General features: G+C 34.9%; 3 protein-coding genes across 3 annotated transcripts; 2 read left to right on the forward strand and 1 right to left on the reverse strand.

Moving 5' to 3' along the window:
- Window positions 1-2,128: 2,128 nt before the first annotated feature.
- nmbb (neuromedin Bb) lies at window positions 2,129-3,071 on the forward strand. The gene is made up of 3 exons (XM_051115652.1): window positions 2,129-2,327; window positions 2,410-2,594; window positions 2,812-3,071. Exons 1-3 carry the CDS (start codon window positions 2,159-2,161, stop codon window positions 2,866-2,868), a joined length of 411 nt encoding a protein of 136 aa, XP_050971609.1. The 5' UTR covers window positions 2,129-2,158; the 3' UTR covers window positions 2,869-3,071.
- A 1,712-nt stretch (window positions 3,072-4,783) lies between these two features.
- Window positions 4,784-10,675, forward strand: tspan3b (tetraspanin 3b). The gene is made up of 7 exons (XM_051115650.1): window positions 4,784-4,980; window positions 6,373-6,564; window positions 6,645-6,719; window positions 6,796-6,897; window positions 6,983-7,135; window positions 7,221-7,304; window positions 9,456-10,675. The coding sequence occupies exons 1-7, from the start codon at window positions 4,918-4,920 to the stop codon at window positions 9,546-9,548; spliced, it is 762 nt and encodes a 253-aa protein (XP_050971607.1). The 5' UTR covers window positions 4,784-4,917; the 3' UTR covers window positions 9,549-10,675.
- A 470-nt stretch (window positions 10,676-11,145) lies between these two features.
- Window positions 11,146-12,695, reverse strand: LOC127168636 (C-type mannose receptor 2-like). Its single transcript, XM_051115651.1, has 2 exons — window positions 11,939-12,695; window positions 11,146-11,767 (listed from the first exon to the last, which is right to left on the reverse strand). The coding sequence occupies exon 1, from the start codon at window positions 12,684-12,686 to the stop codon at window positions 11,946-11,948; it is 741 nt and encodes a 246-aa protein (XP_050971608.1). The 5' UTR covers window positions 12,687-12,695; the 3' UTR covers window positions 11,146-11,767; window positions 11,939-11,945.
- Window positions 12,696-15,953: the final 3,258 nt, after the last annotated feature.

The raw sequence follows: 15,953 nt of genomic DNA on the forward strand, positions 1-15,953 counted from the left end.
TAAATTCTCAGCATTAATCAGCCATCATCTGTTTCCACACATCTGAGTTTTATGGCATGCCATGTCCCTTGTGAGTCACTGGCCCATTTGTTTCAGACTGCAGAGTCAAGTCAAATGTGTGTTCACTGGAGTCACACCATTAGGATCCCAGGATGTCGGGCCATGGGGAAAAGAGGTGTCAGTAGTGGTAATGGATTGCATTTTCACCTTCAGCCCTTCGTAAGTTCATCACATGTTCTCATACCCTCCTACTCCTACTGGAAAGTGTAAAGGAAACACCCCCCCACAGGGAAACCCATTGATTTCCATGAGAGGAAAAAAATAGATGAGGAGACAATGATACAAATCTTCCTTTTCTAAAAGTTGATTTCCTTACTTAAATAATGTTGCTCTGAGAGTAAGGCATGCCACTGACTCTAAATGAACATGCAAAGCAAAATGTGTTTTATAGCATTAGGGTATTTAGTCAGTCAATTTCACATAATGTCATAAATGGTATTGGTAGTTTACAACATTGTGTGATTTGATTCATCAAACACGACCTTTGAACCTGACCATTTTGTATTTACCAAACATATCAATACACTGTAAATGATTAAAAAAAAAAAACAACGACCGAAGTTGTAAATAAAAAAAAGATTATTAGAGAAAGCTTTAAAAGAAACACTTTATTTTAAGGTCTCTGTTACATTGTAATTACACTTTTTTTTTTAGACTAATGAGTACATTAATTAACAACATGTAGTTAATAGGGTCAGGGCTTGGTTTTGGGTTAGTTGCATGTAATTATGTATGATTTACTTTTATTTCTATAGCAAATGTAACATGTAACAAAGATGCTGTAAAATTGTCATCCTGTCTTTAAATGTCATAGCTAATTCAATGTGTTATTTGCTGTTTCTTTATACACTACCAAAAGATTTTTAATCTCTTTTTAATAGATTAATAGATTTAATAGATTAATAAGTCTCTTCTGCTCACCAAGCCTGCATTTATTTGATTCAAAGTACAGCAAAAACAGTACAATTTTGAAATATTTTTACTATTAAAAATAACTGTTTTTATTTGAATATATTTTAAAATGTATTTTTTTCCCCTGTGATTTCAAAGCAGAATTTTTAGCATTGTGATACTTCAGAAATCTTTCTAATATTCTGGTTTGCTGCTCAAAAAACATTTACTATTATTATTATGTTGAAAACAGCTGAATAAAATTTGCTTTAGGTTTCTTTGTTGAATAGAAACTTCAGAAGAACAGCATTTATCTGAAATAGAAATCTTGTGTAACATTATAACATGACTCTAAGCTTATGAATGGTATATTGTATAATATAGAAAGCAGTTATTTTAAATAGTAAAAATATTTCACAATATTAATGCTTTTGCTGTACTTTGGATCAAATAAATGCAGGGTTGGTGAGCAGAAAACAATTCTTTAAAAAACATAAAAAATCTTACTGTTTAAAAACTTTTGACTGGTAGTGTAATTATTCATTTAAAATGTTTCTACACCAAATGTTTCTCAGTGTGGATCATGTGGATAATGTAAAAACAACAACAACAACAACAACAGAATATCTATATTGATTACAAACAGCAACTAAATAATTTGTATTGGATGTATCACATGAACCCAACCAAAAATAGCATGTACCACATGACTATTGATTGACTGGTTGAGTGTTTTCTCTGTGGCATTGTTTTGGACATTACATAGACTGGGGATAAGGAGTTAAGACGCAATTATTAAATAATAATAATAATAACAATCGATGCTATTAAAGCATGTGAAAGCCTTTGGGAAGCCAAATCTAACAACATTTCCTCCCCTTTAAGTAGCATGTGATGTGAGTGTTGTCCATGGTGCTGAACTGAACACTGCAGTTCAGGGAAATTTGACTCTGCAAAATGTTGGCACGTGTTGGCAAGTGATAATTACTGTTCCATAGGCTTCTTTCATATTCTCAACACGCGCCTTATTTGCAGTGATTGACAACGTCGCACATGACTGTTACTGCTCGCTGGACCTGAATGGAACGCTACTACACGACACCCCATCCTGCCCTCCCATCCGCGCGATATAAAACCAACATCTGACGCCTCCAGTCGTAATAGATGTACGCGCGTTTAGAGAGAGAGACACCAACAGCGTTTAGAAATGTCCAGTTTAAGTGTAGCCAGTTTTTGTCACTGTGGATTCCTCACATACCTGGTGTTGTTTTCTTTTTACGTTTCAATAGCGTCCTCAGTGAGTCTTGACTTGACTGAACTCAGAAACAAAGTTGCAAAGATCAAAGTTAACCCGAGGGGAAATTTATGGGCAACAGGTGAGATGCATACACGACTTATTATTGTGCTACATAAAACGTGACTTACACCTTGAACAGAAATGTGATTTGGCACTTTAAGGTCATTTTATGGGGAAGAAAAGTGTGGACAGCGAACGCTTGCCGACCGAGGATGACTCCACGATGAAAGCCATCGAGGCTGCACTGAATCCCCAGCAGGTCGAGCCCGCGGACCTCTACCAGGAGATGCTGAGGATCGCGCTTCAAACACACCTCGATTCTCAGGAGATGCACCCTAAAGTTCCGGTGAGAACCGAGTCTGGATTTTCCGTTCTTTCTGAAGCAGTTTGTACTCTGGTCTGAAATGAATGAGAGAGAGAATATTATTTTGTTGTAAAAATTATCAAATCAATGTGTTTGCCTAGCTTAAAATGTAATTGTAGCGTAGTTCTGCATTATTATCAACTATATATAACCAGTATATAATCAATTGATTTGTATGAACTGTTTCTGGTCGTTCTAGGAGACTGCAATATTAATGAAGATATTAGACAGCTACATCCAAGACAATAAAAAATGATGACTTCCATCGGCTGAGAACTTCAAAGTGTTTAATTCACCTGGAATTTGTAATTGCTTTTTCCTCAACTGTAATTTGTTTCTTAACTAAACCTATTAACCACCTCCATGTCACAAGAAATGCAACAAGTTATACTTGTATATTTATTTTTAGAGGATGTTCAGAAATGTATTATTTTTTTCAATAATTTGTATTAAATAAAGACCTAATTAGTGAAGTCAGTTGCTCCTGCATGCAACTACAATGTTAATGGTGTCGTAATTTTTTATCTAAATTTCTATACTCAGTGAAAGTTGTGTTTATTTATTTATTTTAACCTCAGTAGCAGGTGAGTGTGTGGTTAGGATTTAGAAATGTAGAGAATGGTTACTCTTGGTGCTTTTAGTGACTGATCGGATTTCATTGTGGAATTAGATATTATTCAGATGGTAACCAAAGGTGTTTTATGAAACTCAAAACTTTACATAGTATAATGTATTGTGTTGTTGAAAACATCAGAAGGAGATTCAAGATACAGGTGGGGAAAATCAAGACAACATACACTAAGAAACTGATCAATCAAACAGTATAATCTCAGAAAAAAATGCAGTTTTGACCAAATGTACATTTTTTAAAAACATCATACACAGAACAGCAAACAAATGCAAATCTAAGACACAACTCCTCTGGGTGGGAGATCATTTAACCTTCATTTCAAACAAATCTCAACAAGATCTTAGAGTTATAATGACAAACTATTAAAATGCTAAATTTCCAAGAACTAAAATAAACGACAAAATAAATGTTAAGTTATAAATGTACTGAAAGACTGTACATAGCTAATATGAACAACGCAAGGTGAAAACTGATATATTGTTTGTTAGAATATTCCTGTCTTGCCCTGTGAACTGAATAGAATTCTTGTGCAAACATAGTGTGCAAAGACTTGTTCCTTTACCAAATTTTTTGCCAACGTAAAAATCAGTTGACTATAATTTTCTCTGACATAAAAAAACAAAAAGCTTATTATATTGTAGACAAAACAAATGACAAAAACTTTGTTTGACCTGGCCTTGCTCTCCATTTAGTCAACACAACACTACATCATAACATACTTGTCTTTTATAATATGTGATCATGTAACCTAAGAAATATTAATGCCATAACAACAGTTCTATTTTTCTGTTTCTCTTTGACATTTGAACTGAGGAGAGGTTATAATTGTACATTTTGTAAAGGCTGGATTAATTATTTATTGAATTTGAGATCTATACATAATCTGAAAGCTGAATAAATAAGCTTTTCATGATGTATGGTTTGTTAGAATGGAGTCTATTTGCTGGAATCTGAGGGTGCAAAATAAATAAATAAATAAAATAAAAATGATAAAATTGTCCAAAAGTTCTTAGCAGTGAATGCATCAAAATTTAAGTGACATATTTACGGTAGGAAAATTACAAAATATCTTCATGGAACATGATCTTTACTTAATAACAATATTTAATTTCATTAATAATAATATTACTAATAATATTAACTCAATAACCTTTTGGCATACAAGAAAAATCGATAATTTTGACCCATACAATGTATTTTTGGCTATTGCTACAAATATACCTGTGCTACCTAAAACTGGTTTTGTGGTCCAGGGTAAAAATATAAAGAATATCAGCCGTTTTAATGACTAGTACATCACTTTTATCAGCCCATACTACCACAACAATGTTTTGCATAAAAGGGGAGAAATTGTTGAGATATATATTTTCCTTAGGTCTTTAGATTTGTTCGTGATTTCATGCATTTCTAATAGTTTTCAAGGTGGATCAAATTTGAATTAAGGAACACAGGCTGCTGCAGTTTTGAATGCCAGGAGAGTTAAGGACGTCTAAAATACGCATTGGGAACGAACAGCGCAGTTCGTGATATTGAGGTCAGTGGGACACGTGACTGGCGCTGTCCAGTTGGATGCTCTGTTGTCTACCGGAGCCTGACAATCGCACGATATGCATCTGCTATTAACGTGAATTTCTCTCTTTGGATTAAAATATATAGCCTAACCTCGGCGTTATCATGGGACAATGTGGTGTTATTTCTTCGAAGACGGTTTTGGTCTTCCTAAATCTGATTTTTTGGGTAAGTTGCCTACAGTATAATAGCTTGAATGGGTGCAGTGGTTAGCGGGCACTATGGCATAGCTCTGCAGGGATAGACGTGCCAGAGCGATTGAGCTGTTGTTTACATGCATAACCGACAGGCTTTTAATAGACAGAAATGTATTGTGGTTTTGACCGAAAGCATCATTAAATGAATCCAAGCGCAGTATTGCACATTAGTTATGTGCGTTTTGTCCGTATGTGTCATGTCTGAATGACTAGCAATAGCTAGTAAAGAATGTCAAATCACATAATACACCAATTATATAATGAAAACGTTTTTAGCGTTGCATAGATTTAGCCTAAATGTAATATAAAATCCATATATAATCAACTCTATCCATAAAATAAGAATTAGCCTACAATATCAAGCAAAGAAAATCAAGACTACACCTTTCAATATCGTTGTATAGGGATTTTTGTAGAGCAGGGATAAATGTAACACTTCTTGGTTTTTGTTATTCTGAAACTTTACGTCAAACAAGATATTTTAAGATATTAGTCTTAACTTATGTCAGTTAAATTGATATCTATATCGAGTTAAATAATGAAACTGTAAGTATATGATTGTTACAGCCATAATAGGCCTTCCATAAATAATTATATATAAAAAAATGTCAGGCCTACTACACAATGTAAAACACTATTTATTGTAAAATCATAATATACAGGCTTTAACTGTGATAATTTTGATAAAACTGTAGAGATACACTTGGAAAATATGTCAATGAAATGCATTATAAAATCTAACTTATTCTACATTTGTGACCCTGGACCACAAAACCAGTCATAAGGGTCATTTTTTTTTAAACTGAGATTTATACATCATCTGAAAGCTGAACAAATAAACTTTCCATTGATGTATGGTATGTACAATATCATAGGACAATATCTGACTGAGATACAACTATTTGAAAATCTGGAATCTGAGGGTGCAAAAAAAATCTAAATATTGAGAAAATCGCCTTTAAAGTTGTACAGAGTTCTTAGCAATGCATCTTACTAATCAAAAATAAAGTTTTGATATATTTATGGTAGGAAATTTACAAAATATCTTCATGGAACATGATCTTTACTTAATATCCTAATGATTTTTGGCGTTTAAAAAATAATAATAATTTTGACCCATACAATGTATTGTTGGCAACTGCTACAAATACACCCATGCTACTTATGACTGGTTTTGTGGTCCAGGTTCACATTTTAATTTTGTCTGATTTGACATATTGAATAAAATTACAATCATAAAACAACAACAACAACAACAAAAAAAATTAAATCTACAGGTATCTATGAAAGATTCCATGTTGATGGATATTAATATTAATACGTTATACAACAACTAACAATATTTCTGTTGCACCTTTTACAGGCTGCCGCAGGTATACTGTGCTACACTGGGGCCTACGTTTTCATCACATATGATGATTATGATCATTTTTTTGAGGATATCTATACATTCATCCCTGCCATGGTAATAATTGCTGTGGGCACACTTCTTTTTGTCATTGGTTTCCTTGGATGCTGCGCCACTATTCGAGAAAGCCGCTGTGGCCTGGTCACGGTAAACCCCTAATTTTCATTAGCTTTGATGATTTTTCATTCAGAATCTGTTCTGATTGTTCTTGTCTGATTTTTCTGCAGTTCTCAGCAGTGCTACTACTGGTGTTTGCCACAGAGGTGGTTGTAGTGGTCCTAGGCTATATTTACAGAGCCAAGGTTGGTAATAATTAAATGAAATGTACACGTTTAAAAGTGTTATTGTTAAAATTAAAACATCTTTTTTCTCTAAAAGGTCGAGGCTGTGGTAAATCACTCTATTCAGAAAGTATATAATGAATATAAAGGCACCAACACAGATGCTCCCAGTAGGGCCATCGACTATGTCCAGAGACAGGTAGGTCCATCGGTTCTTTTGCCTCTTTTTTTACCATTTTTCCATTTCTCTCTAAACTTCTCTTCTTACAATCTTTCATTATTAGCTCCACTGTTGTGGCATTCATAACTACTCTGACTGGATGAACACTCACTGGTTTATTGAGTCCAAAAATAACAGTGTTCCAGTGAGCTGCTGCAAGCCCACCATTAGTAATTGCACTGGGACGTTAATGCGACCAGGAGACCTCTACCCAGAGGTAACACCCCTCACACACACACAGACCTGCAGTCCAAAACTATTAAATAATAACTCATTTAGTCTAACTGAACTTCTTGTTACAGGGCTGTGAAGTTCTTGTAGTAAAGAAACTTAAGGACATTATGCTGTACGTCATACTGGCTGCATTAACATTCGCTGCCATACAGGTAAAAAGTCATTTGCGCTGAGGTCAACCACAATCATACACTCAATGAAATAGTCATTTGTCACTTAAGTAGTGGTCTGTATGATTTTAACAGTAAATACAGGAAATACAATAATGAAAACACCACATAAAATGTTTTATTTCAAAATAACCAAATTATAGTAATTACTTGCCTACTCAACAAATAAATAAATACGTGGACATGAAAGATTAATTAGAGTTTAAATTATTTTCTAATAGTACCTGGATATTAGATTAAAGTTTCTTCTGAGACTTAAATAGTCTATTATAATGTACAAAACAATCGGCCTAACAACAAATAGCTAACAGACGCTAGATGGTGCAAGGTTTGCATGAGTTTTGTATGAGACCCATAAATTGTGAGACATGAAAGTAGAAAACATTTGAAAACAGAGAACTGAAAACCGTCAAATCCAACTTTTTATGGTACCAGAAGAGTAGTCTGACATACAGCAGAGCCTTCGATCGTACAACAGTTAATGTTAGGAAACATCATGCTGTGTTCCAGACAAACTAGGTGTGAATACTTTTGAATTTCCCACTCTGTATCTTGCATTTAATTAGAGAAGGTGCTCATTGCAGAGCCAAAAGATGGAGTTTGACATCCATCTTCCCCTCTCTGGATGTTATTGGTGGTGCCCGAAGGTCCAACCATACCCTAACCCTAACCATAACCCTATTCCCAAACATAACTAGGTCAAGCTTCACCCATTAGGTCTGCAGAGGCCCACCCATTTGGATCTACTTGTCTAATTTGTTCATTTACAGATAAGCCACACAAGATGGCGCTATTTCTCAATGTATCTCGGTGTGTTGCTTTTTTTTTTTTTTTTTAAATGAACAGTAGGGGAATATACTGTAGTCATGAAAACATAGAACACAAAAAGTTTTAATCAAAAATCAGTCTTACATCTAATAGATCAATTACATTTTTCAACAGCAGAGATAATTTAGCTTATGATTGTTCTGTATTGAGATGAAAGAATAATAAAAAATCTTTAAAATAGTAGAAAACAGTCTAGTTCGGTACAGATGACATGTATTTTGCTTTTTGTATACGATATTTCCCAAATTTAAAGACTTTTGATTATGCTGTGCATCTCCAGTAAACCGGTATTACATTCCATAAACAAGATCTTATCATTTATTACAACAGAACTTGTGAAACAGATAAAAAATAAACAATGAAACTTAACAATATAAATAATAAATAAAATAATAAATAATTTTATATAAGTGCAACCGAAAAATAAATGTAAGATTGTTTCTGACTCCTGGTCATAATGGTAAAAACCCTTCTTTAAACTTTCTACTAAAGTTATTACATGGATAATATTGATTTATTATTTTAAAGTGAGTTTCTTGACTCTTAATTAGGAATCACATGTATTTATATCCGACCAAAGTTTCTGGGAAAAGGGGAAGGATAATCATGATTACACGTCATGACATCATTAGAAAAATGCTTTTTTTTTTTTTAGTTAAAATCTTTCTTATATAAAAGTTAATATTTATTATTATTTTTTTGTATTAAATGAGATTTTAAAATATTCCTTTGAAGATACATTTATCAAATACATTTGTCAAAGGACCATTCTCATCCATTCAGTAATTATTTTTAATTACTGGAGCAGAGAAAATAGAGGATGGGTCTCAATCAGCTCCCTAGTTCACTGTCTTAATCTCAAAATTCTTCCAGTGCACTGGAATGTTCACTCCCTTAAAAATCCCACAATGCAATAACCAAGGAGAATCTATGCTCACTATGGTCCTTTATTAAAAAAATATATTTACATTATGTACATTTTCAAAAGCATAAAACATACATTGAAAGGATGCAACTCAATATACATCATGACAAGGAATACAAGTTTTGAAAAGACAAACAGTTATTTAATTATATTTCAACATAAACACGTTAGACAGAAGTGAACATACTTTATCTAACATATGGGATATGTAAGTAAGTATTTTTATTAATGCATTTTAAACAGCATTAAAAAGTGACATCCTGCTGTTATTGATAAATAATATGACCTATATTGCCGACTTGATGTTAACAGATTTAATTCCTATCATCATCCTCACTGTAATTGTATGTTTTGACCATTGTTTCATGTTCTCTGTACAGATGCTTGGGCTGCTGTGTGCGTGTGTGGTCCTTTGCCGCAGAGGTCATGACCCTGCCTATGAACTGCTTGTCAGCACGGGTATAGATGCCTGAGTGGTACCGCATGGCATCATGGGAACGGCTGGTCCTCCCAGCCAGTGTACTGTACATATTTAAACCGAATCAGGCTACCACTTTTCTACACTAGTATTAAAACCAGTTTCAATATTTTAGTTTGACATAAAATGAAAGCTTTGGCAGCTTGAGTAGCCTCACACTGCTTTAGTTGTAAAGAAAATGTTCCTAAAAATGTTCCTTAAAGAAGTATTGAGTTGTTTCTTAATTTACAGCACTACTGATATTTGCTAGTCTGATGAGCAGAAAATCATCATTCAGTTGTTTATTATATTGTAAATATTTTACACTAATTGATTCCATGTGTCATGGTAATGTGATATTATGTGATATTATAAGTGGTTGTTAGGCCAAAGACTAAAGTCACTGGTTGACATAGTTCAGATATTTTCCCTTATTTACAGTATGTGTTGTAGAAGTAATCGCTTTATAGAACAAAGATTGTTTTAAAGTTGTGTTTATTTAAATTATTTTCTGACAACTTTCCTTTCTTCTCATTTTGATCTAATCTTATTTATAGAGAAGTTTAAATGAAATCATTACTTTTAAATCTAGCAGCAGCATTAAATTTGCAACTAAAAACAAGATTACACTAAGCACGAATTACACTATCAGTCGAGGATTTGGCAGTAAAACAATCAAAAGCGCAAGTCTAACAAAATCATTTAGTGTAGTTCAAATATATAACTGAGCATTTGAAAACTGACTAAAATGTCTGTATTTCAGTTTCTTATTTTCCTGGAAACGTTTATATCCTAATATGGTTGTGCAATGCCTGGGACCAGGAAAAAATATTTGCTTTAAAACAATTTACCTAAGAACAGCACATTTACTTTTCAAATGATCCTTTTAAGTGACTTTGTCATATGGTTGACACTCTAATGGAAGTATCGCTTTTAAAAGGTCTGACATGAATGCTCGTATAATGCTCACAATGTGCACTGTAGCATGAAAACACTCATGTTTTCACACATATTTATACATTATTTGATACATTCATGCTTTTCATTTTTTCCCAGCAGAAGTTTAACAATGACTAATGCAAAGTACCTACTGTAATATATGTTGATCTGGATCAGTTCAATAAATCACTGAAATTAAAACGATCCATTAAGTGATTCCTTTTTTATATTTTTTATTGCACAAGACTTGGTCCCACTTTATATTAAGTGGCTTTAACTACTATGTACTTACATTTAAATTAATCATTTGGTTCAATGCAATTATTGTGTACATACATGTTTTTACATTGTACTTATATTTTGAAAAAACCTACATGTAATTACATTCATAATTACACTGTTGACCCATCCTCTACACCTTATCCCACCCCTAAACCTGCCCATACCACCAAACCTGTCCCTAATCTTACTCATATCCCACCTCAATAGCAGCTAAAGTGTTTTTCATCACAATATGAATGCAATAAGTACATTATTTTTTGATGCAAGTACATAGTAGTTAGGCCACTTAATATAAAGTGGGACCCAAGACTCTGTTTTATTTATTCAAACATTTTTACTCAAAAAATCTAAAAATAAATAAGAATATAAAATCAAAAAATATAATTTAAATGTTAATTTATTACACATATTAGCACATAGTTCCAGAAAAAACACATGCTGTTTAAAAACACTTTTAAGCATGACTTAAGAACGTTGTTTTTAAACATTTAATTTAAACTAATAGCAGTGCATAAGGTGTGCACAAGGTGTTAAAGGGGAAAACAAGAATAGCATTAACTGTTTAAATGAAACAAACCTTTTATTGTATTTTTCAGTGATTCCATTTATTAAGTATATTTCCAAAACAATTTGATGATCTTCAAATGATCTTGGTTACAGATGCTGAACTAGTATATTGTTTTTTTCAAATCTCACAGACAGCATAAAAACCATTGTTTTCAAATCAATATAGTTTCTAAAAGTACTGTAAATCTTGTAATCTATCAGTACAAGCTAACTAAATATTGAGTTTCTAAGTGCAAAGTAATGCATGCATTTTTCAAGCAGCATGTTCACATACACGTTGACACTTTTTCATAATTTAAACAACTTATAGCATATAGAGATAAATGCATAAACAGGAAACCTTATTTGACATTATGCTAATTTACTGTTTTTAAGTGAAATAAAGGGCTACTTTGACATATCTTAGAATTCTTCATTCATTTTTATCTGGTGCTCTTCTCAACACCTCTGAAAAAAACACACACACACAAAATACTACATTATTATGACAGTTTCAGTATTCTACTGCATTATATGAATGTTAACTTTATATATATTTATAACAATATATGTCTGAAAAAATATAGTCATTTAATTTTATTAACAAAATTTGAAAATGCATGATGTGAACACATATACCTGTTCTTTAATAACATACAAAGTTCAGTTTCTCTGTACAGTCTCTGCTCTCCCAACTTTTAGCTGCCAGGTTTCGAGATCCACAGTACTGGGGACTGGCAGGGCATACTGGCAGCTGGACCAAACTTCCCAGAGACTCCCCACTGACCCAGAACCAGGAGCCTGCCAGAAAGCGCAGACCTGTCCACACGCTGGGGGTTTGTGTGTCTGCAGTCTTGTTATTGGCTTGGAAGAGATGTAAACTGGTTGGGAGACACGCCAAACCAGAGTGTTGAGTCCTGCAGTGCTCGAACGCCTCCTCCCAGCTCTTCCTCTCCGTTACCAGGATCAGTTCAGGCACCCACTTGTAGCAGAAAAAAGGGTACTCTTTGTCACAAAGGTAGTCATGCAATTCACCACCTATACTCTTACCGCAAAAGGACACTGATGGGTGGTCCGGTTGACCAGAACTCCACGGCATAGACATTATTACACTTCCATCACTCCACACCCATTGGCTGTCAGCAGAGAATTTGTTCAGTCCAATCCAGCTTTCTATGCTGTCAGCTGCCTGCTGTTGAGAATCACTTCTGAACCTTGTAAGTTCCTCTTGGCTGTCTATGGTGGACAGGTCGGCATAATTCTCTCTGCAAAACTTCTGAGCATCGATCCAGGTCATAGGGTTATTAATAAAAATGTGTTTCCTGATCAAAGTTAAAGTCAGCTCACAATGAGCAGACATGAAAAGAGCAACCCAGACAATCTTCATCTCTTCCGTGTGAAGTAAGCCAGTAAATGCAGTTGTAAGGCAGACTCCATTAATATATATATAAATGCAAATTTGCAGTTTGTTAGTCAGAAGCCTATGCAAATATTCACTTTGAGGCCAGATGTCACAAATGAAGAACAAAAATTGTAATGACTAGTCCAGAGATGGGGACTCGAGTTTGAGACTCGGACTCGAGTGCGACTTAAGTCGCACACACAGTGACTTCAGACTCGACTTGAGACTCGTCCTCGAAAGACTTCAGACTCGACTCGGACTCGAGCTGCGGGACTCGTGAACAATGTTTGTTTTTAGGAAACAACTGATGAGCTCGCTGTTATTCCCCTCCCTCCATTACCTATAACCTGCCCATGTAACACGCGACGTGTATCTGCTGCGCGCGGGCGCGGCCACACATTTTTTATTTTTTTATTTTAGGCGCGGCCGCCACACATGAGAGGACAACGAACAAACATGTCGACTGCTGTGCCATTCATCGTTAGCTTTGGATTTTAAAACTTCAAACAAGACGGCCCAAACAGAAGAAGTGCTCAATGCAAAATATGTGATATGAGGATAAAAGATTCAGTATAGACAGCGTCATTGATTATAATAGAGCTTTGTGATATCGCGAACTAAGCTTTAACTAATTTTAAGGGAGTTTGTAAATGAGATACTGATTTAATACAGCAGTTAAATAAACAAGATGTTATTATTACGTGACTTTCATTGTCTGGCTATAACACTATTGCCTGATTTTGCTCTATTTCGTCGTCAAAAGTAGTCTGAAACAAGTCACAACTGAGCCGCTGCGCATCTCCATTCAAACACAGCGGTGTTTCGTTTATGAATGAACTCGTTTTTAAAACGAATCTAGTGAAATTATTCAATTTCCCATTCATAAAGACAGTCACTCTTTATTCCTAAATGAAGCAGCAGTTCGAACGAATCAAATGAATGATATGATTCAGTAATTAAATCAGTCTCTTGCCGCCACCTGCTGGCAGTTATTTAAATCATTTAACATTTCTGTATTAAAACAATTTGATTTAAAACATTAATCTCAACAATGAATTTAGGAATATGATTGCACTTCTGCCACCTCTGAGCCTCATTAAACATATGAAAAGGTAAAAACAAAAGTTAAATTCCCTTGTAAATCACTTTAAGGAGTCAAATATCACCTCATAATGGGAAGGCAATTTTTTTTTATCAGATTTTTGGATTATTGTTTAGAATGTGCTCCTAAAATTTTGATTGTGCTACTAATTTTTTTAAAAATTAGGAGCACAATGTGATGTTTGACCATATTTGGTCTTTCTTAATTTTTGGTCTGTACTGTACTGTGTGTTCATGCTACAAGGCAAAATACAGATATTAACTTAAAAGTAAAGCATTCTTGGTGTTTTTGTCATGTTGCAATAGCCTGTTTACACTGATTATATACCAAAATCAAAGCTGATACTGTATGCTAATAGATAAAGGAGTCATTATAACATATTACATGCTTTGAGTTCCTTATATATAGCTATGCAGTGTTGTATGGGTCGCTGTACGTGATGCAACACTTATTATAACCAGAGACTTAATATAATAAAGAGACTTGAGACTTGACTTGGACTCTAGCTCAGAGACTTGAGACTTGACTTGGACTCTAGCTCAAAGACTTGAGACTTGACTTGGACTCTAGCTCAGAGACTTGAGACTTGACTTGGACTCTAGCTCAGAGACTTGAGACTTGACTTGGACGCTAGCTCAAAGACTTGAGACTTGACTTGGACTCTAGCTCAGAGACTTGAGACTTGACTTGGACGCTAGCTCAAAGACTTGAGACTTGACTTGGACTCTAGCTCAAAGACTTGAGACTTGACTTGGACTCTAGCTCAAAGACTTGAGACTTGACTTGGACGCTAGCTCAAAGACTTGAGACTTGACTTGGACTCTAGCTCAAAGACTTGAGACTTGACTTGGACTCTAGCTCAAAGACTTGAGACTTGACTTGGACTCCAGCTCAAAGACTTGAGACTTGACTTGGACTCTAGCTCAGAGACTTGAGACTTGACTTGGACTCTAGCTCAAAGACTTGAGACTTGACTTGGACTCTAGCTCAGAGACTTGAGACTTGACTTGGACTCTAGCTCAGAGACTTGAGACTTGACTTGGACTCTAGCTCAAAGACTTGAGACTTGACTTGGACTCTAGCTCAGAGACTTGAGACTTGACTTGGACTCCAGCTCAAAGACTTGAGACTTGACTTGGACTCTAGCTCAGAGACTTGAGACTTGACTTGGACGCTAGCTCAAAGACTTGAGACTTGACTTGGACTCTAGCTCAAAGACTTGAGACTTGACTTGGACTCTAGCTCAGAGACTTGTGAGCATCTCTGGACTAGTCTCACACCAACATCTTTATCATGATAGTATTAAGATGCCTTAATACAGCTCACGCAATTATAAAAAAGAAAATAATAATAATTAATAGCTCACAGCATTCAAAAAGGAAAGAGAGAACGAACGAAAAAGAAAGAAAGAAACAAGCACACAAACACTCTTAATGGACTATACTGTAAACTTTTTTCCAAAATTCACAGCATCTAAATTATTCCATAAAACAAACAGAAAAGAAATATTAAAAATGATAGAAAATTAAGTTTAATGTTATATGATTTAAAGGGTTGCTCCACCCCAAAATTAAAATTTTGTCATTAATCACTTACCCCCATGTAGTTCCAAACCCGTAAAAGCTTCGTTCGTGTGGATGAAACTGGTTTGAAACTGTCCCGTTGGCTGCCAGGTAAATACCACTATCAAGATCCAGAAAAGTATGAAAGACGTCACCAAAATAGTCCATCTGCCATCAGCGGTTCAACCATAATTTTATGAAGCTATGAGAATACTTTTTGAAAACAAAATTAACGACTTTATTCAACAGTTCGTCTCCTCCGCGTCACGTAGCACCATTTTTGATAGTATCCCCTGTACGCAAACGGCCTATTGAAGGATTGAACCAATTATGGCAGATTAACTATTTTGACGATGCCTTTCTTACGCCTTTCTTACTTTTTGGGGTCTTGGCAGTGGTATTTACCTGGAAGTCAATGAGACAGTCAAAACCTCTCGGTCTTTCTTGGCGCCGATAGCCTTGTGGGCAGCGCGCCGACATACAGCGCTGTCATAATCCGGGCGTCCCGTGTTCGAGTTCGACTCGAGGACCTTTCCTGATCACACCCCCTTCTCTCTCCCACTTCACTTCCTGTCAATTCTGATATGT

This window comes from Labeo rohita, chromosome 7 (genome assembly GCF_022985175.1).
Source record: "Labeo rohita strain BAU-BD-2019 chromosome 7, IGBB_LRoh.1.0, whole genome shotgun sequence".
Lineage (NCBI taxonomy): Eukaryota > Metazoa > Chordata > Actinopteri > Cypriniformes > Cyprinidae > Labeo > Labeo rohita.